This window comes from Saimiri boliviensis, chromosome 2, assembly GCF_048565385.1.
Source record: "Saimiri boliviensis isolate mSaiBol1 chromosome 2, mSaiBol1.pri, whole genome shotgun sequence".
In the NCBI taxonomy this organism is placed as follows: Eukaryota; Metazoa; Chordata; class Mammalia; order Primates; family Cebidae; genus Saimiri; species Saimiri boliviensis.
In genome coordinates this window covers 43,512,661-43,537,084 of record NC_133450.1, presented here as the reverse complement: position 1 = coordinate 43,537,084, position 24,424 = coordinate 43,512,661, and the positions used below count along the sequence as shown (strand labels likewise).

At 36.1% G+C, this 24,424-nt stretch overlaps 1 protein-coding gene across 4 annotated transcripts in view; it reads left to right on the top strand.

The window, feature by feature from the left end:
• PCNX4 (pecanex 4) overlaps positions 1 to 24,424 on the top strand; it is a 96,189-nt gene that overhangs the window by 21,943 nt on the left and 49,822 nt on the right. For 3 of the 4 annotated variants that reach the window (XM_074393165.1, XM_010335128.2, XM_074393164.1), the window contains 9 exons: positions 1,639 to 2,380; positions 4,113 to 4,292; positions 4,384 to 4,871; positions 5,133 to 5,233; positions 5,355 to 5,474; positions 10,192 to 10,555; positions 13,455 to 13,558; positions 16,920 to 17,953; positions 18,292 to 18,478. In XM_074393165.1, coding sequence (XP_074249266.1) covers positions 1,686 to 2,380; positions 4,113 to 4,292; positions 4,384 to 4,871; positions 5,133 to 5,233; positions 5,355 to 5,474; positions 10,192 to 10,555; positions 13,455 to 13,558; positions 16,920 to 17,953; positions 18,292 to 18,478 — 3,273 coding nt within the window. In that variant the 5' untranslated portion in view covers positions 1,639 to 1,685. The remainder of the gene's footprint in view (positions 1 to 1,638; positions 2,381 to 4,112; positions 4,293 to 4,383; positions 4,872 to 5,132; positions 5,234 to 5,354; positions 5,475 to 10,191; positions 10,556 to 13,454; positions 13,559 to 16,919; positions 17,954 to 18,291; positions 18,479 to 24,424) is intronic. The other variant, XM_074393166.1, reaches the window with a different exon arrangement.

The following is a 24,424-nucleotide window of genomic DNA, read 5'->3' as shown; positions in this document are numbered from 1 at the left end:
ATATCAAAATGCTTATCCCCTCCCACAGGAGTGTGACCTTTCTTTGGTTTCTATAAGACAATTAATAGTGTATTATCGTACGGTGACCTCAGTGCAGGAGACAAGCTTGTACAGAGGGGAAGGAGGAACTCTTTCTGTTTCCTAAGATTGATCCTGTAGATCACTAAGGTTCGATTTGGCTCTGTAGTTCTGTTAGTGTGTGAGTAAAGTCATCCCTTGGTATCTGTGAAAGTTAAGCTCCAGGACCTCCCTCAGATACCAAAATCCAAGATGTTCATGTCTCTGATATAAAATGGTATAGTATATGCATATAACCTATGCATTTCCTTGCTGAACTTTAAATCATCCCTAGATTACTTATAATACCTAAAATACTATGTAAATGCTATGTAAATAGCTGTACTTTATTATTTAGGGAATAATAATGGGAAAAAATCTGTACATGTTCAGTACAGATACAGTTATCTTCCTGATTGTTTTCTGTCTGTGGTTGGTTGAATCCACAGATGCAGAACTCACAGATACGGGAGGGCTAGCTGTACTTGCAGGGCTGTCATGTGAGTAAAAGCTGTGATTCATTCTGTGCAGAACTAAGACCAATGATTGGAAGATGTAAAAAGATAGATGTTTACAATTTTTAAAACTTCATAAAAAAACTTCATAACAGTATAACAAAGAAGTGATCTAATGTACTAATTCTTAAAGGTGACTCCCAAACTTTCCATGCTGCCCCAAATCTCTCTCCAGAATTGATACTGGTTAGGTAGAATTGACTAGAGGAAAGACTATCTTTAAACTGACTGGAAGAAAGACTATTTTAAGATGGTTTTAAATTTTATTTTTCCCTTGTAGCCTAACATGATCCACCGAAGTAATACTTTGCTAGCTGGTTTTGCGTAGGGTAATTATTTTTCAGAATAAGCTGCAAGGAATAAGGAATAGTTGAACTGAAGAGAACCTCTGTTATTTGATGCTTACATTTATATGGCTGTTAAATAAAAGTAACTTAAATTGATTTGAATTGAAAGTACTGGCAGTTTGGACTTACCATGGACCTCAGCATTTAAATATGTGAGTTAAAGTCTAATTCCAAATATTAAGTTATAAATTTAAAAAGTGTTATTTTTTTAAATGAAAAATAAGGCTGAGCACAGTGGCTCATGCTTGTAATCCCAGCACTTTACAAAGTGAGGCAGGAGGATAACGTGAACCCAGATACTCAAGACCAGCTTGGGTAACATGGCAAAACCCTATCTCTACAAAAAATGGAAAATTAGCCAGGCATTGGGGAATGTGCCTATAGTCCTAGCTACTCAGGAGACAGAGGTGGGAAATCACTTGAGCTTGGGAGGTTGAAGCTGCAGTGAGCTGTGATCACAACAGTTTATTCCAGCGTGGCTGACAGAGTGAGACTGTCTCTCAAAAAAAAAAAAAAAAAAACTAGCATATTTAGTTTGTTTATAAAAACTAACAACTTGGCATCAAGTATGTGTCAGGAAGAGGTCTGAGAGGTGCAGTTACAAATCCTACCCTTGAAGGAGGTAAGGTGATGAAATAAAAGTGTGAGGTTTTTCGTCACAGGTTTTAAGTATGACATTTTCAAACAGTGACTTTTTTTTTTTAATTTTTATTTTTTAGAAACTGCTGTATTACAGAAAAGCATGTGACTTTGAGAATAATCCCGAATGATGATGAGTCCAGATGTGCCTCTACTGAACGATTACAAGCAGGACTTCTTTCTGAAGCGCTTTCCACAGACTGTTCTTGGAGGCCCTCGATTCAAATTAGGCTATTGTGCCCCTCCTTACATATATGTTAATCAGATTATTCTCTTTCTAATGCCATGGGTTTGGGGTGGAGTCGGAACACTTTTGTACCAGTTAGGCATCCTGAAAGATTATTATACAGCAGCACTTTCAGGTGGATTAATGCTTTTTACTGCATTTGTCATCCAGTTCACAAGTTTATATGCCAGAAGCAAATCAGCAACAATAGAAAGAATACTAACCACGGATATCTTAGCAGAGGAGGATGAGCATGAATTTACAAGTTGTGCTGGTGCTGAGACTGTCAGATTTCTCATTCCTGGCAAGAAATATATACCCAATACAGTTTTCCATTCTGTTCTTGCTGGATTAGTATGTGGTCTTGGAACATGGTATCTGCTCCCAAATAGAATAACCTTGCTGTATGGCAGTATAGGAGGCACTACTCTACTATTCTTCTTTGGATGGATGACATTATGTATAGGAGAATATTCATTAATTGTAAACACAGCTACAGAGACTGCGACTTTTCAAACAGAGGATACTTATGAAATTACTCCTCTTATGAGACCTCTTTATATTTTTTTCTTTGTTTCTGTGGATCTGGCACACAGGTAAAAACTTACCAAATATTTTGTAACTTGCTTTGTTTTTAAGAATACAGTGCAAGAGAGTTTTCCTTTTAGTATTAAAAAATGAATCTATCAATTAAAAATCATCAAACCATTGGGTAACAGGTTATTTTGATAATTCTTTTAGGATTGGTTTCTGTAAAACATATTAAAGCAATAGCTAAAACTTACTGAAGAGTTTAAAAAAAAAAAAAAAACCTTGAGATAAAGAAGGAACTTTTCAATTTTATGTTTCACTCTAAGTAAGGAGCTTTGGGTTGCTGAAACCTGTATAAGGAGATGGAACTTTCCTGTGGGGAGAAAAGGAAGAATTTAAAATTTATACACATAACTATTATATACGGATCAAGTGAGTTGAAGACAAGTAGAAAATTTATTTCTAATTTTGCGACAGCAACAATAGAAGTAATACTGATTTTTTAAAACTAATTTGTTACAGAAGAAAAGTAGAAAATAGTTTTTTGTTTTTTGTTTCTTGTTTTTTGTTTTTTTAACGAACATGATTATTCACAAAATTGTTTGATAGTTTCTTTTACTTGCCTTTTCAGGTTTGACCTTTCTATCTCTGTTTCTGTAGATTGCAGCTTTCTTTTCCTAGGTTAGTGTCCAGGTAGAAATGTTCAGGCATGTTATGGACTGAATATTTGTGTCTCTCCAGAGTTTATATATTGCAGTCTTAAACCCTAATATGATGGTATTTGGAGATGAGGCCTTTGGGAGATAATTAGGTCATGAAGGCAGGTCCCTGCTATGAAGGGACTAATTCCCTTATGAGAAGAGGCACCAGAGAGCTTGATCTCTCCCTCTCTGTGTCATGTAATGACACAGCAATAAGGTAGCCACCTGCAAGCCAAAGAAGAGAGCTCTCACCATAGCCTGACTATACTGGCAGCCTGATCTTGGACTTCCAGCCTTCAGAACTGTGAGAAAATAAATTTCTGTTGTTTAAGCTACTCAGCCTATGGTGTTTTGTTATGGCAGCCCACACCAATTAAGACTTTGCTGCTAAGAAGTGGGATGCCTTTGTAACAAATACCTAAAAATGTGGAAATGGGTTTATGTAATGTGTAGAGGCTGAAAGAGATTGTTTTGTTTGTTTCTTTTTGTTTTGTTTTGTTTTGTTTTAGATGGAGTCTCGCTCTGTCACCTAGGTGAGAGTGCAGTGGCACAATCTTGGCTCACTGCAACCTCCGCCTCCCGGCTTCAAGTGATTCTCCTCCCTGAACCTCCTGAGTAGCTGGAATTACAGACATATACCACCATGCCCAGCTAATTTTAAATTATAAAATCTTAAACTCTGAAGAATCATTGATAGAATTTCAGCCAATATAGTAGTTTAGACATTTAGGGGAGAAATATTTTTGCTCTGGCCTCAGTTGTTCAGTTTTACAAATTCCTATTTTCAATTTTCTTGCTGTTCAATGATGGCTTTTAATTACTTCCTCCTCCTTTGCACATTTGAATTCACATATTATCTACATGCTAAGCTTGTACACAATTGAGTAGGGGTAGTTGCTGATGTAGAAGGACAGTTGTCACAATTTATATGTATTGATCATTTGTAAGTTGCGATTAAGACTTTTCTGTGTTGAGGGGGTATGTGGGTTTTTTTGTTTGTTTGTTTTGGAAGGGAGTGTGTTATTTTGTGTTTTGCTTTTCCTTAAAAGATTCTCTTCTATATATTTTGTGTGACTTAAATGTTCTTTTTTCATAGGTTTATGGTAAATATACCAGCTCTAGAACAAATGAATCAGATTTTACACATCTTGTTTGTATTTTTACCCTTTTTGTGGGCACTTGGGATTCTGCCCCCTCCTGATGCACTTTTCTTATGGGCAATGGAGCAGGTTTTAGAGTTCGGCCTTGGAGGCTCATCTATGTCAACCCACCTACGGTATTCATTTTAATATATTGATGTTATGTGTAACATTCTTAAAGAACATTTTTCTTTTCAAGTAAATCTTTTTTCTTTTTTTCCTCTGCAGGTTATTAGTAATGTTCATCATGTCTGCTGGAACAGCTATAACATCATATTTCATTCCAAGCACTGTTGGTGTGGTTCTCTTCATGACTGGATTTGGTTTCCTGCTGAGTCTGAACTTAAGTGACATAGGTCACAAAATTGGAACCAAATCTAAGGATTTACCCAGCAGCCCAGGAAAACATCTTATATGGAAGGAATGCCTTTTCTACATCATTATATTAGTCTTGGCAATTTTAGAAGCTAGTTTGCTTCATCACTTTGCTGGCTTCTCACAGATTTCCAAAAGCAGTTTCCAGGCTATTGTGAGCTATGGTTTGATGATATTACTTATAATACTGTGGATACTTAGGGAAATTCAAAGCCTGTATATCTTTGGAATTTTCCGAAATCCTTTTTATCCGAAGGATGTTCAAATTATGACTGTATTCCTAGAGAAGCAAACTAGGCTCATGAAGATTGGTATCGTCAGATGGATTTTGCTAACTTTAGGTAGGAAAACAAAGTCTGTTAACCTTGTGTTATAAATCATATCTAGCAAGTATTCAAAAATATTACCGAATTCCCATATTTGTGTAGTATTATACCACATACAAATGTTTGTTCTTTTATGTTTTGTTTTTTTGTTTGTTAGGTTTTTTAGTTCATTGCTTAAATGTGCTATGAAAATGTATATTTGCCAAAATAAAATATGGTAGAAGGAGCTATTTTGCCTTAATTAAATTTCTCTCTATTTGTTTTGTTTTGTTTTAGTATCACCTTTTGCTATGATAGCATTTCTTTCATTGGACAGTTCTTTACAAGGGCTCCACTCAGTGTCTGTCTCTATTGGATTCACAAGAGCTTTTAGAATGGTAATCCTAATATGTGTTTAATAGTATTTTTCTATTGCTAAGTTTCATTGTAATTTTGCTTAATAGTTTGCTAAGATTATCTAATTCTACCTGATAAAAGTGGATAATTTGTATACTATAGGTGTGGCAGAACACAGAAAATGCTTTAATAGAGACAGTTATTGTATCAACAATACACTTGATCTCCAGTGCAGACATATGGTGGAACAGAAGCCTGGATACAGGAATCAGACTCTTACTGGTAAATGTATTTTTTAACAGCTTTAGTGAAATATATTTCACATACTATAATATTTATTCATTTAATGGTGTATATTCAGTTTTGTAGTCATCACCACAATCTAATTTTAGAACATTTCAACATCCCAAAAAGAAACCTCAATTGTTATTCCCCATTTCCATCTCACCTACTGCCCACTGCAGTCCCAGCAGCCACTAATCTTTCTGTCTTTATAGCTTTGTGTATTTTAGATATTTCACATGAATGAAATTCTGCAGCATGTGGTCTTTTGCATCTGGCTTTCACTTTTATGTTTTCAAGCTTCATTCATGTAACAGCATGTATCAGTACAGTCATGCATTACATAAGGACACTTCATTCAATGACAGACCATATGTACAACTGTGGTTTCATAAGATTATAATTGAGATGAAAAATTCCTATCACCTAGTGGCATAGCCCTTGTAGCATAGCACATTACTCATGTGTTTATGGTGATGCTGATGTAAACAAACCTCCTGGGCTGCCACTTATATAAAAGTATAGCACATGCAATTGTGCACAGTATGTAATACTTGACAATAAGCAACTACTGGTTTATGTATTTACTGTGCTGCTTATTATTTTAGAGCATATTTCTACATATTAAAAAAATAAAAGCTATGAAACTGCCTCAGGCAGGTCCTTCAGGAGGTATTCCAGAAGAAGGCATTGTTATCATAGGAGATGACAGCTCCATGTATGTTATTGCCCTTCAAGACCTTCCAGTAGAATAAGATGTGGAGGTGGAAGACAGTGATATTGATGATCTCACCCTCTGTATGCCTATACTGATGTGTGTTTTGTATCTTCATTTTTGACAAAGTTTTAAAGTTAAAAATTTTTAAATAGAGAAAAGCTTATAGAATAGGGATACAAAGAAAAAATTTTGAACAGCTGTACAATGTGTTTGAAGCTAAGTGTCATTACAAGAGTCAAAAAGTAAAGAAAGTTTATAAAGTAAAAAAGTTATAATAAGCTAAGGTTAATTTATTATTGAAGAATGAAAAATATTTTGAAAATAAATTTAGAGTAACCTAAGGGTACAGTGTTTTTAAAATCTACAGTAGTGTATAGTAATGTCCTAGAACTTCACATTCATTCACCACTCACTCACTAACCTTAGAGCAGCTTCTAGTCCTGCAGGCCCCATTCATAGTAAGTGTCCTATTCAAGTGTATCATTTTTAATCTTTTGTAATATATATTTTTACTATACAGTTTCAATGTTTAGGTACAAAACTACTTACCATTGTGTTACAGTTGCCTACAGTATTCAGTACTGTAACATTCAGTACAGGTTTGTAGGCTATGAGCAATAGGCTATACTATATGTCCTAGTATGTGGTAGGTTATACCACCTAAGGCTATGTATGGATGCTCTATGATACTCACTCAGTGATCAGTCTCATTATTTGTGAACATATGTTTTTGTTTATTTTGGGTATACATACCTAGGACTGGAATTTCTGTTTGTATAGGAACTCCATGTTTAATGCTTCAAGAAACTACAAAACACATTTCTTAGAACATGTCCTGTCTGATCAGGCGCTGTGGCTCTTGCCTGTAATCCCAGCACTTTGGGAGGCCAAGGCAGGCAGATCACCTGAGGTTGGGGAAGTAAAGATCAGCCTGACCAACATAGAGAAACCCTGTCTCCAAAAGTACAAAATTAGCTAGCCGTGGTGGTACATGCCTGTAATTCCAGCTACTCAGGTGGCTGAGGCAGGAGAATCACTTGAACCTGGGAGGTGGAGGTTGTGGTGAGCTGAGATCGCACCATTGTACTCCAGCCCTGGCAACAAGAGCAAAACTCCATCTCAAAAAAAAAAAAGAACACATCCTTGTCATTAAGTGATGCATGACTGTATTTTTTATTACCAAATAGGATTTCATTTTATAGATATACTACATTTGGTTAATACATTAGTTGATTTATCAGATGATGGATATTTAGGATGTTTCCACCTTTTGACTATTAAAAAAGAATATTGCTGTGAACATCTGTGTACAAGTTTATTTGTGAACATGTGTTTTCATTTATCTTGGGTACATGTACCTAGAACTGGAATTTCTGGTTGTATAGGAACTCCTTGTGTAGTGCTTCAGTGTACTGCAAAACTGTTTTCCAGAGGAGCTACACCATTTTACATTCCCATCAGCAGTGTATGAGGATTCCAGTTTCCCCACATCCTCACCAGCACTTGTTACTATCTGACATTTTTATTATAGCCATACTAATGAGTGTGAACTGCCACCTTGTTATTTTGATTTGCATTTCTCTGATCAATATTTTATGTGTTCTTGGGTCATTTGTATATTTGTTTTGAGAAGTGTCTATTCCAATCCTTTGCCCATTTTAATTTGGGTTATTTATCTTTCTGTTGTTGAACTGTGACAGTTCTTTATGTATTCTAGATAAAAGTCTCTTGACAATGAACAATTTTTCTCCTATTTTCAACCTATTCTGTAGGTTATCTTTCACTTTCTGGATAGTATCATTTGAAGAACAAAAGTTTAATGACGTTTAATATATGTTTCCTTTGTCACCTTTGTTTTTGGTGTCATATCTCACAAACACTGCTTACTCCAAGGCCATAAAAATTTACTTTGATTTCTACTAAAACTTTTATAGTTTTAGCACTTACATAGTCTGATCTACTTTGAGTTAGTTTTTGGATATGATATGAGGTAGGGCTCCAAATTTATTCTTTGGTACATGAAAGTCCAGTTGCCCTACCACCATTTATTTAAATGATTCTTGTGCTGCCAGTGAATTTCTTAGCACCCTTGTCAAAAATCAAATGACTGGAAATGTTAGAGTTTATTTCTGGACAACTCTGAGTTCTCTTTCATTCATCTATGTGTCTGTCTTCATGCCAGCACCACACTCACTTAGTTATAGTAGGTTGTAGTAGGGTTTGAAGTTGGGATGTGTGAATCCTCCAACTTTGTCCTTCTTTTTCAAGGTTGGTTTGACTCTTGGGGCCCTTGCATTGCCATCATCTATTTGAATAGTTTGCCATCTTTAAAATATTCTTCCAATCCATGAACATGAGATGTCTTTCCATTTTTTTAGATCTTCTTTGATTTATTTCAACAATGTTTTGTAGTTTTCAGTGTAGAAGTCTTACACTACTTAAATTTATTCGTAAATATTTTATTCTTTTGGATAATATAGATGGAAGTCTTCTTAATTTCATGTTTTGGCTTATTACCAGAGTATGAAATACAGTTGATTTTTAAAATACTAATCCTATGTCCTGGAGTCTCACTGAACTCCCTTATTCTAATATAATTTTAGTGGGTTCTTAGGATATTCTATGTATAAGATCCGGTCATCTGCAAATAAGAGATAGTTTTACTTCTCTTCTGTCCAGGCTAAGTGCTTTTCATTTCTTTTTCTTGTGTAATTGCAATGAAAGTAACTCCAGCATAATGTTGAACAGAGGGAGTAGGAATGGACATCCTATGACGAAGGCATTCCATCTTTCTCCATTTATGATGTCGGTCTTTTACCATTGAATGTGGTATCAGCTAAGGATTTTTTCATGGATGCTTTTATCAGGTTGAAGAAGTTCACTCCTATTACTAGGTAAATCAAGCCTGTCCAAACTGTGGCCCACCGGCTGCATGTGGCCCAAGATGCCTTTGAATGTGGCCCAACACAAATTTATAAACTTTATTAAAACATTATGAAGTAGGGGGTTTTTGCTATTTTTTTTTTTTTTACCTCATCAGCTATCATTAATGCTAATGTATTTTATATGTGACCCAAGACAGTTCTTCTTTCAGTGTGGTCCAGGTAAGCCAAAAGATTAGACACCTCTGAGATAATTTTTTTTTTTATCATGAACGGTGTTGAATTTTTTCAATTGCTTTTTCTGTGTCTGTTGAAATAGTCATGTGGTTTTAGTCCTTTATTAATGTGGTGTGATATGTTGATTGATTTTTGGTTGTTAAGCCAACCTTATATTCATGGAATAAATCCCACTCAGCCGTAATGTGTAGTCCTTTTTATATGTTGCAGAATTTGATGGGCTACTATATTGTCTGTCATCTATATAAAATTGTGTATTTATCTAGTTTTCTTTCCTTGTGTATCATTGCCTGGTTTAGGTATCAGGGTAACACTGATCCTATAAAATGAGTTAGGAAGTGTTCCATACTCTTCTATTTTCTGGTAGAAGTTGGTGAAGAATAGGTATTGATTATTTGTAGATGTTCTGTAGTATTCAATATGTATCTGAAATTGTTTTGTTACTGGTATGTAGTATTTTGTAGTATTGAAGCCATCTGAACCTCAGCTTCTCTCTGTAAATAGTTTTAAAATTATTCAGTCTCTTTACTTTTTGTTGATTATTTGGATTTTTAATTTCTTCTTAAGCCAGTTTTAGTAATTTGTGTCTTTCTAGGAACTCGTCAATTTCTGCATTATCTAATTTGTGGCCTATAGCGGTCAACCTTAAAGCATAGTTTTTTTTTTTGTTGTTGTTTTTTTTAAGAAAGTCCAGACTTTAGAATGTAATCTCATTTATTGTGAGATTGGAGAAAAATTAACAAAGAATCAAAGGATAAGGTCTATTTCTTAAAAAATATTGGGGCAGAATAAAATTACTATATAGTCTTTCTTATGTGATCTTGAAAATTCATGAAAAGTCTTTAAGGATAAATAAAAATAATTTTTTACATTTCTGCAGGTTGGTATCATACGTGATCGTTTGATTCAGTTCATCTCTAAATTGCAGTTTGCCGTGACTGTTCTTTTGACATCATGGACAGAGGAAAAACAACATCGAAAAAGAACTACTACCTTATGTATACTCAACATTGTCTTTTCTCCGTTCGTCTTGGTCATCATCGTTTTTTCTACACTACTCTCTTCTCCCTTACTCCCCCTTTTCACCCTTCCTCTGTTCTTGGTGGGGTTTCCCCGACCTGTTCAGAGTTGGCCAGGAGCAGCAGGCACCACAGCCTGTGTGTGTGCGGATACAGTGTACTACTATCAAATGGTCCCCAGGTTGACTGCCATGCTGCAGACTGCAATGGCAGCTGGAAGTTTAGGTAAGTAAATGGGTTGTGCTCAAGAATTTCTCACCAATGTATTTAAAGTAAAACAAACAAACAAACAAAAAAACAGGAAAACAATCTTTTTATCCAACCATATTATAGCATAACAACCATACACTTTGATGTTTAGGCAGAACGACTAAATAAGAAATTAGAAGTTTATCTTCTGATCTTTATTTTCATCTGAATTAAGTTATAGAATAAAAATACTTAGGAAAGTTTTTCTTAAGGTTATTTGATAATTTTTAAAATACATTTTCTTGAATAAATTTAGATTACGTTTGCACCATTGAAACATGGAAACACCTTTCTTCCAGGATTTCCATGAATTTTTTTTTTAGTGGATGAGAATTTTCAATTCTGCCCAGGCTGACCTTGAACATGTATCCTTGCCTCCTCATGCAACAGGACAACTGGCCTGAGCCACCGCGGCTCATGATTTCTGTGAATTTATAATGAGTTTATGTCAAGTAGATGCAATAGCTTACATTGATAAAGTTTAGTGGAAATTAGCTTTACATAATACCAACTTGAGGAGCAGAAGGGAGTTTTGTTTATACCTTACTAGTTATAAAGAGTTAAGCAGTCTAACAAGATAACTGGGCAAGATAACATAAAAATTTTGGTCAGTGATCAGTAGGAAAGGTAGCCTCCCAAAGTGAAGTGCTGTACAGTTATTAGCAAGAAAATAGATTTTTGATGACAGTAAACTAATCTTGCAAGTTTTAATGCTTTTGTGAAACACTAAGTGTACATTTTGACTATATTATAGTTCTCAAGTTGATTTTAGATAAGGTATAAGTTGATGACACTAGTGTGTTATCTCCTACCATGTGCTTTAGCCCCTGAAACTTGTTTACTTTCTGACAAACTCATTCTAGGTGGAGTAGCAATTTAAGATTATAATTTTAATAAAACACTTGGGGTTGAACTTTTCTAATATGTGAGATGATTTATGAGACAAAATTATCTTTGTAGTACAAATTTTTTATGAATAATCATTTTCCTTATAGAAAATAGTTCGTACTTAGAATACTTTTATCCAGTGCTGTTGATTTTCATTATGTAATGCTATTCTTTTTAAAACACCTGTGGGGTTAAACGCCCATCAGAAATAGTAATTACCTAAAAATTATACTTTATTATCAAACCAAATACACTCAATCAAGAAGTATATTATAGTTTCTGATGGGTGGAGAAAAAAAGCAATGAGATAATATTTCACATACGTTGAAGTGGCAAAAATGTGAACAGTTTGACACTACAAAGTATTGGCTAGGGCATGGAGAACAAGACTTTCAAACCGTGCTATAAGGAATTTGTACAACGACTTTGAAGGGTTAATTGGTAGTCTGTAGTAAAGATGTACGTATCCCATGGCTCAGGGATTCCAATTTTAGATTCCATGATTTAGTGATTCCAATTATAGAGAAATTCTATTGCATGTGTTTTGGAGGTCCTCAGGACCACCCCAGGTTTGATGGTTCACTAGGAGGACTCACAGCTAAGATTTATTACAGCAAGAGGATGCAGAGCAAAATCAGCAAAGGGAGAAATCACAAGGAGTGAAAGAGTCCAGGTGCAAGTCTCCAGCAGTCGCACAGAGTCGCACAGAATGTGTTTAATTCCCTGGCAACAAGTTGTAATGTGCGACATGCTGACTGCCAGAGAAGCTTATTTGAGTCTCAACACCCAGGGCTTTTGTTGCAGGTTGGGCATGCAGGCACTTTCTGCCTGGCACGTACCAATACTCCAGAATCCCAAAGAGAGAGGAGGTGTTCAGTATATATGGTATTGTTTGTACAGTTAGACACATGAGAGACTCTTACCAGCTAGGGGGTTCTCGGATGCCAGCTGAATACCAACTATATAAGCAGGCCTTTCAAAGAACAGCAGTCAGTTCTGGTATGTTAACACTGTTCTGAACCACATGTTGTAAAAGCAAACTTGCACAAAGATAAGTTCTGCAACATTAGTTACAATAGTGAAAAGTTGGAAACATCTGAAAAGTTTATCAATGAGGAAATGAATACTCAAATTCAGTTACATTGATAGAGTATATTTTCAACAGCAGTTACAATAAATAAATTTTAGCTGTTTGCCATAGATGTGGGCAAATCTCAGAGATAAAAGTATTTAGAGAAAGCTGGGCACAGTGGCTCACACCTGTAATCCCAGCAGTTTGGGAGGCCAAGGCGGGCGGATCACTTGAGGTCGAGAGTTTGAGACCAGCCTGACCAACATGGAGAAACCTGATCTCTAAAATACAAAAAAAAAAAAAAGCCAGACTTGGTGGTGCACACCTGTAATCCCAGCTACTCAGGAGGCTGAGGCAGGAGAATTGCTTGAACCCAGGAATCGGAGGTTGTGGTGAGCTGAGATCATGCCATTGCACTCGAACTTGGGCAACGAGCAAAACTCCATCCCCCCCCCAAAAAAAAAGTAGAGAAAAATTAAATTTAAAAAGTATTTGTACAGTGTGGTAGCATTTTATGTACATTTTGTAAGCCACAAAACACTTTTATATGCATGTACAAAAAAATGTCAAAAATATTTTGTCATAACTATGAAGTTGACTTCTATAAACTCAATACTTTTCCTAATATAATTAACATGTATTTAAGATTTTGTACAATTTCTAATTTGTTTTTCTAGAAAATCCTTGAATTTTTATGTATTATCACCTGTAGATTGTCTCTTCCAGCTGCTCTTGTAAAGAGTTAACTTAATGCCTCCTGATACACAGTGAATAGTTATTTCTGTTCTTGACCTAAGGAGAGGGTAGGAGTTGGTCAATCAGTTCTAGATGTGTTTTCAGTTTAGAAGATACACGGCAAAATAAAAGAAACTTGAAAAATGATTTTCTTTTTTTTTCTTTTCTGATTTGTTGTAGGTCTTCTCCTACCTGGATCTCATTACTTGGGCCGTTTTGAGGATCGTTTAATATGGATAATAATTCTGGAATGTGGCTATACATACTGCTGTATTAACATTAAGGTCAGTGTGCATTTAAAACATCTCTAGTATAATTTTATAGTAAATGTGTAAAATTTTACCTGTTCACATCAAACACTCAATTTGATGTTTTTTAACTCCTGTATCATTTAAGCATTCTCAACTTAATAAAAACTATCTTCTGATCCTACCTGCTATACCCTATTCCTTTCCTTCCTTGAAGAGCAAAATTGCCTTATTAGAGCTGCTTATCATCATATCTCCAATTTAATTTTTTCCATTCTATCTTCAGTTTACTTTAGGTTTTTGACCCTGCTGCTCTACCCAAACTGCTCTTGTCAAGGTCTCTAGTGACTGACACATTCCTGATTCCAGTGAACAACTCTCAGAAGCAGTCTTATTTGAACCATCAGCAGCATTTTACACAGTTGTTCTCTTCTCTTCACTTGTTTCATGGGTTACTTCTTGACAGTCTACTTTATGATTCCTTCTCTTTTCTTTGACCTTTTAACAGTAGAGTGTCCTAGAGCTTAGCAGTCCTTGGTGACAAATCTGTCCTTCTGGTTGCTCAGGCCAAAAATACTGGAGTCATGTTTGACTCCTTTTTTACTTGTATACCCCTACCCCCAGTCCAACAAGAAATTTTATTGGCCCCACCTTTAAACTGTATTCTGTAATCTATCTCTTTTTACCACTTTGGTCCCAGCCACCTTGATCCCTTACCTGGATAATAGAAATAGCCTCCTAATTGGTCACCCTGCTTCCACCTATGTGCCCTTACGGTATACTGTCAACCAGAATGATCTTTAAGATCTGAATCAAACCATGTCACTTCTGTACTTAAAACCCTGCAGTGGATCTCTTCTTTCATTCAGAGTAAAAGCCAGGCTCTAAATGGCCAGGTTTCCTATTCCCTCTTTGGCCTTCTCTATTACTTTAATTCTCTCACCAAATTCCAGCCTACTGGTTCTTCTCTCTGCCTGAAACACTCTCCTTTCAGATAAGCATCTAACTCCCTATTTCACCAATTTCAGGTCTTTGCTCAAATGTCATCTCTTCAATGAGAACTCCTATGGCCATCATATTTAAAATTATACTCCCACTCTTATCCCAGCACTCCCAATCCCCCTTGCCTTGCTTTACTTTTTCCTTATTTTTATAGTACTTATACCTTCTCACAAACTATGTAATTTACTTACTAGTTTCACAATTGATTACCCATGTCCCTCACTTTATAAGTATCGCAAGCACAGGGATCTCTTGTTTTTATTCAGAAATACAGTTCCTGGCACAGAATAGGCCATTAACAAATGTTTTTTTTTAATGAATAGTGGATTTTTTATACTAGCACAGATTGGATAAAATTGCTAGTAACTAAAAAGCTGTCTCTTTAGTCCAGTGGCCCTCAAAATGTAGTGCCCAGACTAGTAGTAGTAATATTTCCTGAGAACTTGTTAGAAGTGCAAATTCTTGAGGCCTACCCTGAGCCTACTAAGTTAGAAACTCTCGGGGTGGGCTCAGTAATCTGTATTTCAAAGAGTGCTCCAAGTGATGCTGACTCACCTACTGACTGAGAACCTCTGCTCTGGTCTAACCCATACAAGAAGGCAAAAAATACTGAGGACGTTTTGATTACTTAATTTTATTCTATTTTAAAATGATATGGTTTAATAATATTTAAAAATGTTGATTGATCCTTTGTGCTCTGTGACATACGTGGTTTTAAAATATACTTTTTGAGTTACTCAGGAGGCTGACCCAGGAGAATCGCTTGAACCCAGGAGGCGGAGGTTGCAATGAGCTGAGTTTGTGCCACTGCACTCCAGCCTGGTGACAGAGCAAGACTCCATCTCAAAAAACAAAACCAAAAAACCCCTACTTTTTGGTGATACTCTTTTCTGTTTGTCTTTTTTTTGACACAAGTTGGGTTAGGCCATACCATCTATTAACAATTATATTAATAGTTTAAAATTTACAAAACGTACGCAGCCTTCACAACCATATACACTAGGATTATTTTCCTTTGAAACAGAGGAAAAAGGAATCTCAGAGAGGGTAGGTTGTGACGTTGGTCACATTGGGATCACCACCTGTGAGTGTCTGTCCGGCAGACCCTAATTCTGCGACATGAATAAATACACCCAAACACAGAGTATAGGGAACAAGCAGACTAGGGAGTGATGCGCTTCCCACAGAGCGAGATCACAACTTCATAACACCCACTGTTCTCCTTTTTCGCATTTATTTAGTATAGATTTAACAGCAAAGGCCTTGAGTAAACACACTTGTGGATAATTAACATGGTTAAAAGAATAGTTCTTAGAAAGTTAAAGCTCAGGTACCATTGCCAGAGCAACCACCATTAAAGGATAATCTCCCTGCTTGACCTCCCATATAGAGGGCCATCTGGCTCAAAGGTTACATGAGTAAACAAGCTAGTTAGAGTAGAGGCAAAGGAATGTGGGGATTTATTTAATTATTTAACTAAAGGCTGCCTTCAGCTGAGTAATAAAAAACCTTTTGGCCTTCCAAAAGGGTTTTTGACTATATTCTGTAACTTTCCTTTAATATTTCTGCTACCATCCTGAGTGAACCTCAACAGCTGGTGACCTGCTCAAGTTGTGTGCCAGCACCTGGTAGAGCCATGACTTAAAAACAAGTTCTGTACTGATAGCTTTGTAAAAATATATAAATAAGCAATAGCAATAGGTATTGTATTAGTAAATAGTGACCTGACACATCCTCTTTAAGTGATTCCTTCTAAGGAGGTAATCAAAATGTGTTTAAAATTTATGTAAGGACATATTGATAATGTTCACTCAGCATATATTTGTTGCATACCCACTGTGTACCAGATACTGGTTTAGGCACTACTGATACAGCAGTAAGCAAGGTAATCAAAGAAGTAAATCTGCATTATAATATTATCATAAATCTGGAACAGTAGAATGATAAATTCTGGCACATCCATACAATTGAATAATGCTGTTGGTCTCATAAAGTGGGATGGAAATGATATAATGCTACTGTATGTACTGTATAATTCTAATTTTGATTTTTTCAGCTTTTTGCAGAATTATAATTTTAAAGTTTTTACTGTGTGGTTCACTCTTGACTATGGATATAGTCTTTTAAAATTATAATCATATCTAATAAATTTGCCCAGTTTCTAGTAGAATTTCACATTTTCAAAAATACAGTAGCATTATTTTCATCTCTATCCAGTATCAAATGTGTTAAGTGCCGTTAAGTTTAAGTCAGGATGTTGCTCTTGAGTTAAATAAATTGTTTTTATTATGTTCCATATTTTTGTGATGAGAATCTATGGGCATTTACAAGACTATTTGCTGTTTTCTATGTAATATATGATTATAAACTCCAGTGCTTTTTATTTCTTCTGTAGGGGTTAGAATTGCAGGAAACATCCTGTCATACTGCAGAAGCTCGCAGAGTTGATGAAGTTTTTGAAGATGCCTTTGAGCAAGAATACATAAGAGTACGTTCTCTTAATAAGCACTTTGGAAATGTCTTGACACCCTGTACTGTTCTGCCTGTGAAATTATATTCTGATGCCAGGAATGTTCTATCAGGCATAATTGATTCTCATGAAAACTTAAAAGAATTTAAAGATGACCTCATTAAAGTACTTGTGTGGATACTTGTTCAGTACTGCTCCAAAAGGCCTGGCATGAAAGAGAGTGTTCACGACACTGAAAATAAAGGGAAAGCACCTCTAATCTTGCCTGCTTTGAATACTTCACTGCCTCCCGAATCCCCAGAAGACATAGATAGTTTAAATTCAGAAACTTTTGATGACTGGTCTGATGATAATATTTTTGATGATGAGCCAACTGTCAGAAAAGTAATAGAAGAAAAACATCAGTTGAAAGATTTGCCAGGTACAAATTTGTTTATCCCAGGATCAGTAGAATCACAGAGGGTTAGTGATCATTCTACAGGCACAGTTCCTGAAAATGATCTTTACAAAGCAGTTCTATTAGGATACCCTGCTGTTGACAAAGGAAAACAAGAAGACATGCCATATATTCCTCTCATGGAGTTCAGTTGTTCACATTCTCACTTAGTATGCATACCTGCAGAGTGGAGGACTAGCTGTGTGCCTAATTCCAAAATAAAGGAGATGAGCTCATTATTTCCAGAAGACTGGTATCAATTTGTTTTAAGGCAGTTGGAATGTTTTCATTCAGAAGAAAAGGCTTCAAATGTACTGGAAGAAATTGCAAAGGACAAAGTTTTAAAAGAATTATATGTTCATACAGTAATGACTTGTTATTTTAGTTTATTTGGAATAGACAATATGACTCCTCGTCCTGGTCATATATTGAGAGTTTACAGTGGTGTTTTGCCTTGGTCTGTTGCTTTGGACTGGCTCACAGAAAAGCCAGAACTGTTTCAACTAGCACTGAAAGCATTCAGGTAATCTATTTTGATCATATACAAGTTGTAACATTGGCAGAAAAATGTTGATTTTTCTAAATCACCTAATAAGAAGATAGTCCTTCATTTCTGTTTTCTAAAGTTTACTTTCTTCAAAATGAAAAAATATGTGTAGTGTGATTTTATCAAGAGTACACTTCAATTTGTACTTCCTTTGGTTTTGTTTATGTGGAGAACCTTTTTTATTATAGCTTACATTTCTCCCTCCACTTTTTATGATTTCCATTCAGTGTCTTTAAAATATTGATTTAACAAAATCTATTTGATCTATAAAGTTGACAGTAAATACTCAAATTCTTTGCTTCTTCATTTTTTAGGTATACTCTGAAACTAATGATTGATAAAGCAAGTTTAGGTCCAATAGAAGACTTTAGAGAATTGATTGACTACCTTGAAGAATATGAACGTGACTGGTACATTGGTTTGGTATCTGAGGAAAAGTGGAAGGAAGCAGTTTTACAAGAAAAGCCATACTTGTTTTCTCTGGGGTATGATTCTAATATGGTAAGTTTAAAAACATTTTCAACATTTTCATATACTAACCTTAAAGAATGGAAATCAGTTATAAAATATTTGAACTAAGTGATACATGATGTAACATTCTAACTGTGATATATTGTAGTTTGAAGGCATTTGTAATCATGACTTTATGGTTAAGCTATGTGAGCTCTAGAATAGCTGGTTTATCTACTTTTTCCAACTGAGGAGGAGCCAATGAAAAATGTTGTATAGCCATAGTGCAATGCCTGACCTATAAGAGAGCCAAGTATGTGTAGTATGCTACAATACAACATATTTTATTAAATGAATTGTATTCCTATGTTCAAGTATATGAATTATCACTTGGATTTGACTACTAGAAAAATTTATTTGTAAATGACAAAGTATTTTGTTTATATTTATACTGTATTGAAGCAAACCTAACCTGTGAAAATCCAGAGACTTAAAATAGGGGATGACTCTTTAAGATTTAGTACTTGTCCTTATTGTATTTAAAATGTCATCAAGTGAACACAATATGAAAGTGTCAATGTTATGAGCTTATTATGGGTTCCTCTGTCTTGCATTATGTTTTGAGGAGCTCTGCAAATGCACTCTCCAATGAAACTGTTGACGTTTTTTTAAAAATAACCATTTAAAGTCTTAGAAAGTCACCTAAGGGCATACAGCAAGTGAACACACATTTATTCAAAAAAAATCTGCTAAAACCCAGTAGGAATAGCAAGAGACTGCAGTATTTGAACCAAGACCTACACTAACGCTTATGGGATGAACGCTTTATCTTGGGTGTGGTGCTGCTGAAAATACTGGGGCCTTGATCACTCTTGCCCACTCATAATGTGGAGGTTCAATGCTGGGTGAGGCAAGCTGGAAAGACCTGAGGCTACTCCTTCCCTCCACCAAGTGCTTATCTCCAAAAGCAGAAGTGTCACTCAAGAGAGAAGCATGCTATTGCCCCATCCCTCACATCCAGAAGTCTGGCTCAGAGATTTTGCCCAGTGCGAGAAGCAAATTATTAATGACAACAAAAAAGCTCTGAATCTGAGGAGCTGATTCATCTGCAACAGAGTGTAGACATATTGAAGTCCAAAATGCTCTTAAAAACAGTGGAGGAGTTGCTGTTTCATGATAGTGTCAAAAAAAGGAAAGAACAAAAACAGTGGAGGCTGTGGTGAAAAGTAATTTTTAGGAGACTGGTAGGTTCATTAAACTGAGCTGTAAACTGGCTAGATTTTTTCAGGGGAAGAAACAGCAAAGAGCCTTCCTGGTATCAGAACAAATCTCAAACACTGACATTAAAGCTATTCCTTTGAAGAAGTTCACATTTAATTGAATCAGTCTGTGGAGCAATTTATGCCCCAGGTGATTGTTGAAAACATCATAACCAGATGACAATCAGTGGAGCTTAAAAGCTGGGTATGAACAGTTAACAAACAAGATAGCCCTGCCAAAACCAACCTAAGCTAACTGTGTGCATTCGTAGTTTGGCTGTACTCTATGAGAGGCCATGTCTGAGACTTCAGACTGGGAAGGGGATGGTAGGGAGTAGACAGGGATTTACTTCACTACTGTAAGCCAGCCAGTCACTAAACAAACAAGTACATAATAATAACAAGCCCTGGAGTTAGGAATGAAGAGGACCAGCACCCAGAATTTCTAGTGTTGCCTGGAATATCCAATTTTCAACAAAATATTGAGACATGCAAAGAAATGGGAAAGTATAACCCATACACCAGGGGAAGAAAAGCAGACAACCAGGCTTATCTGTGAGAGGGAAGAGATGTCAGATTTAACAAAGATTTCATGGTAGTCATTATAAATATGTTCAGAGAACCAAAGGAAATCACGGTTGACAGTATGGTGAAACCAAAGGACATACAGTGACAATCTCACATCAAATAGAGAATGTATGTAGAGATAGAAATTATAAAGAATAACCAAATGAAAAATTACTAGAGGGGCTTGACAGTAGGTTTGAGCTGACATAAGAAAGAATTAGTGAACTTGAAAATTCTAGATCAGTAGAAATTATGCAATCCAAAGAAGAGAAAAGAATTAATAAACCATTCAGGACATAGGCATAGGCAAGGACTTCATGACTAAAACAACAAAAGCAATGGCAACAAAAGCCAAAAGGGACAAATGGGATCTAATTAAACTTCAGAGCTTCTGTACAGCAAAAGATACAATCATTAGAGTGAACCGGCAACCAACAGAATGGGAAAAAATTTTGCAATCTACCCATCTGACAAAGGGCTAATATCCAGAATCTATAAACAACTAAAACAGATTTACAAGAAAATAACAAATCCATTCAAAAGTCGGTGAAGGATATGAACAGACACTTTTCAAAAGAAGACATGTATGAGGCCAAAAAACATGAAAAAATGCTCATCGTCACTGGTCGTTAGAGAAATGCAAATCAAAACCACATCGAGATACCATTTCATGCCAGTTAGAATAGTGAACCTTAAAAAATCTAGAGACAACAGATGCTGGAGAGGACATGAAGAAATAGGAACACTTTTATACTGTTGGTGGGAGTGTAAACTAGTTCAACCATTGTGGAAGACAGTGTGGTGATTCTTCAAGGATCTAAAAATAGAAATTCCATTTGACCCAGCAATCCCATTACTGGGTATATAACCAAAGGATTATAAATCATTTTATTATAAAGACACATGCACATGTATGTTCGTCGCAGCACTGTTTATAATAGCAGAGACCTGGAACCAACCCAAATGCCCATCAATGATTGACTGGACAAAGAAAATGTGTCACATAGGCACCATGGAATACTACGCAGCCATAAAAAATGACTTCGTGTCCTTTGTAGGGACATGGATGAATCTGGAAACCGTCATTCTCAGCAAACTGATACCAGAACAGAAAATCGAACACTGCATGTTCTCACTCATAGGCAGGTGTTGAACAATGAGAACATGTGGACACAGGGAGAGGAGCATCACACACTGGGGTCAGTTGATGGGGCTAGCAGAGGGACAGCAGAGGGGGGGAGGGATAACATGGGGGAAAATGCCAGATATAGATTATGGTGGGATGGAGGCAGCAAACCAGTTTGCCATGTATGTACCTATGCAGCAATCCTGCATGATCTGTACATGTACCCCAGAACCTAAAGTACAATTAAAAAAAAGAGAGCTTCAGAGAAATGTGGGACACCATTAAGTACTACAACATATACTTAATACCAGAAGGAGAAGGGAGAGAGAGAGAGAAAGGAGAAAAAAATTATTTGATGAAATAATGACTGAAACTTCTTAAATATATTGTAAAACATTAATCCACACATCTAGGAACTTCAGTGAACTTTAGAACAAATGCAAAGAGATCCACAAGCAAATATATCATAGTAAAAATGCTGAAATCAAAGACCAGGAGAAAACCTTGAAAGCACCAAGCAAAAACTACTTGTACATTTTAAGGAAAGTCTGATAAAATTCACAGCTGACTTGTCATCAGAAACAATGGAGACCAGAAGCATGGAATGACATATTCAAAGTGCCCCCTAAAAAACTCCCAAAACAAAAAGCTTAACCAAGTGCCCTATATCTAGCAAAGTGATCTTTCAAAAATGAAAGAAAATAAATTCCCAGATAAACAAAAACAGAAGTTGTTGCTACCAAACCCACCTAACAAGAAATACTGGAGTTCTTCAGGCTGAAAGCAAGTGACCACAGACAATAATTCAAATAACACACAAAAACAAAGAGTACCAGTAAAGGTAACTGTGTTATTATAAAAAACAGTAAAAAGGCATATTTCTTCTCTTAACTGATTTGAAAAGCAATTCTACAAAACAACATGTATTCATGTATGTTGGGCCTATAACATATAGGAATGGAATTTGTTAATAATTGCACTAAGGAAGCCAGTAGTGGCACAGCTTTACTGGACAAAGGAAATGAATCCAGATGATTCATTTCTGGATTCTTGAATCTACAGTAATAAAAAGAAACAGCAATTTTTTTGTAAGGATAACATAAGGCCGCATGCAGTGGTTCATGCCTGTAATCTCAGCACTTTGGGAGGCTAAGGTGGGTGGATCACCTGAGGTCAGGAGTTCCAGACCAGCCTGGCCAACGTGGTAAAACTCCATCTCTACTAAAACTACAAAAAAAAATTAACTGGGCATGGTGGTAGGTGCCTGTAATCCCAGCCACTACGGAGGCTGGGGCAGGAGAAGCACTTGAACCCAGGAGGTGGAGGTTGCAGTGAGCTGAGGTTGCACCACTGCACTCCAGCCTGGGTGATCAAAGCAAGACTCCACCTTAAAAAAAAAAAAAAAAAGGCTAACAACAAGCCTGGGCATGGCAACTTATGTCTATAATCCCAGCACTTTGAGAGGCCAAGGCAAGAGGATTGCTTGAGACCAGGAGTTCCAGACCAGCCTGTACAACGTGGCAACATCCCATCTCTACAAAAAATAAAAATTAGGTGTGGTGGCGTGCATTTGTAGTCCTGTCTACCACTTGAGAGGCTGAAGTGGGAGGATTACTTGAGCCAGGAGTTCAGATTATAGTCAGCTATCATTGCACCACTGCACTCCAGCTTGGGTGATGGAGCGAGACCCTGTCTCTAAAGAAATAAAAATAATTAATATAACAAGCACAATAAATGTATACTTGCTCCCTTTTCTCTCAGCTTCTTTTAAAGACATAAAATTATATAAAGTGATAATTATAACAATGAAATGTTGGATTTATAACATTTATAATGTAATATGTATAACAGTAGCAAAAAAGGGAAGGAAAGGAACTAGAACTCTGTAAGAGTAATATTTCTGTTTCACCACAATTAGTATAAATCTGAAGCTGATTCTTGTAAGACAGAGATAGTAAGCTTTAGTCAACCATTGAAGAAATAACTGAGAAAAAAAGTGAAAACAATAATTAAAGAAATTTAATTGGGATATTACAAAATAGTCAATGCAGAAGAAAGTCAAGAAAAAACAGAGGGATAAAAAAGATATGAGACAAAAGAGAAAGGAAAATGATAGACAAAATTCAGCTATTTCAATAATAAAATTAATGGGAATAGATTAAATAATCCAAATGAAAGGCAGAGATTATCAGACTGGATTTAAGAAAACGCCTGTAATCCCAGCACTTTGGGATCCCAAGACAGGTGAATCACTTGAGTCCAGGAGTTCAAGCCTGGGCAATGCAGTGAGACCTTGTGTCTACAAAAAAGAAACACAATTATCCAGACGTGGTAGGGTGTTGTTCCAGTAGTCCTAGCTACTCTGGAGACTGAGGTAAGAAGATTGCTTAAGCACAGGAAGCTCTATGATATATAAAATGTATAATATTTTATTAATATATAGATATGTACCGTAATATATAAAATAAAAGAGAAAAATCACATTATCATCTCAGTAGATATTTAAAAACTATTTAACAAAATCCAGCACCCTTTTATAGTAAAAACAACTAGGAAAGAAGGGAACTTCTTCAACCTGAACATCTATGAAAAACTCACATGAGCATCATAATTATTGGTGAAAGACTGGATGCTTGCCCCTAGATCAAGAAGACAAGAATATCTACTCTTACCACTTTTATTAAACATTGTACTAGAGCTTCTAACCAGGTAGTATGGACTGAATGTTTATATACACCCCAGATTTATATGTTGAAGCCTAACCCCCAACATGATGGTATTAGGAGGTGGGGCCTTTGGGAGGTAATTAGGCTTAGATGAGATCATGAGGGTGGAGTCCTGTGGTGGGATTAGTGCTCTTATAAGAAGAGTAAGAGACACCCAGAGATTCCTGTTTCTCTGCCATAGAACAGAATAAGAAGGTGGCTATTCATGAGCCAGGAAGATAGCCCTCATCAGAACCCAGCCATGAAACCACTCTGATCTTGGACTTCACAGCCTTCAGAACTATGAGAAATAAATGTCTCTTGTTTAAGTCACCTAGTT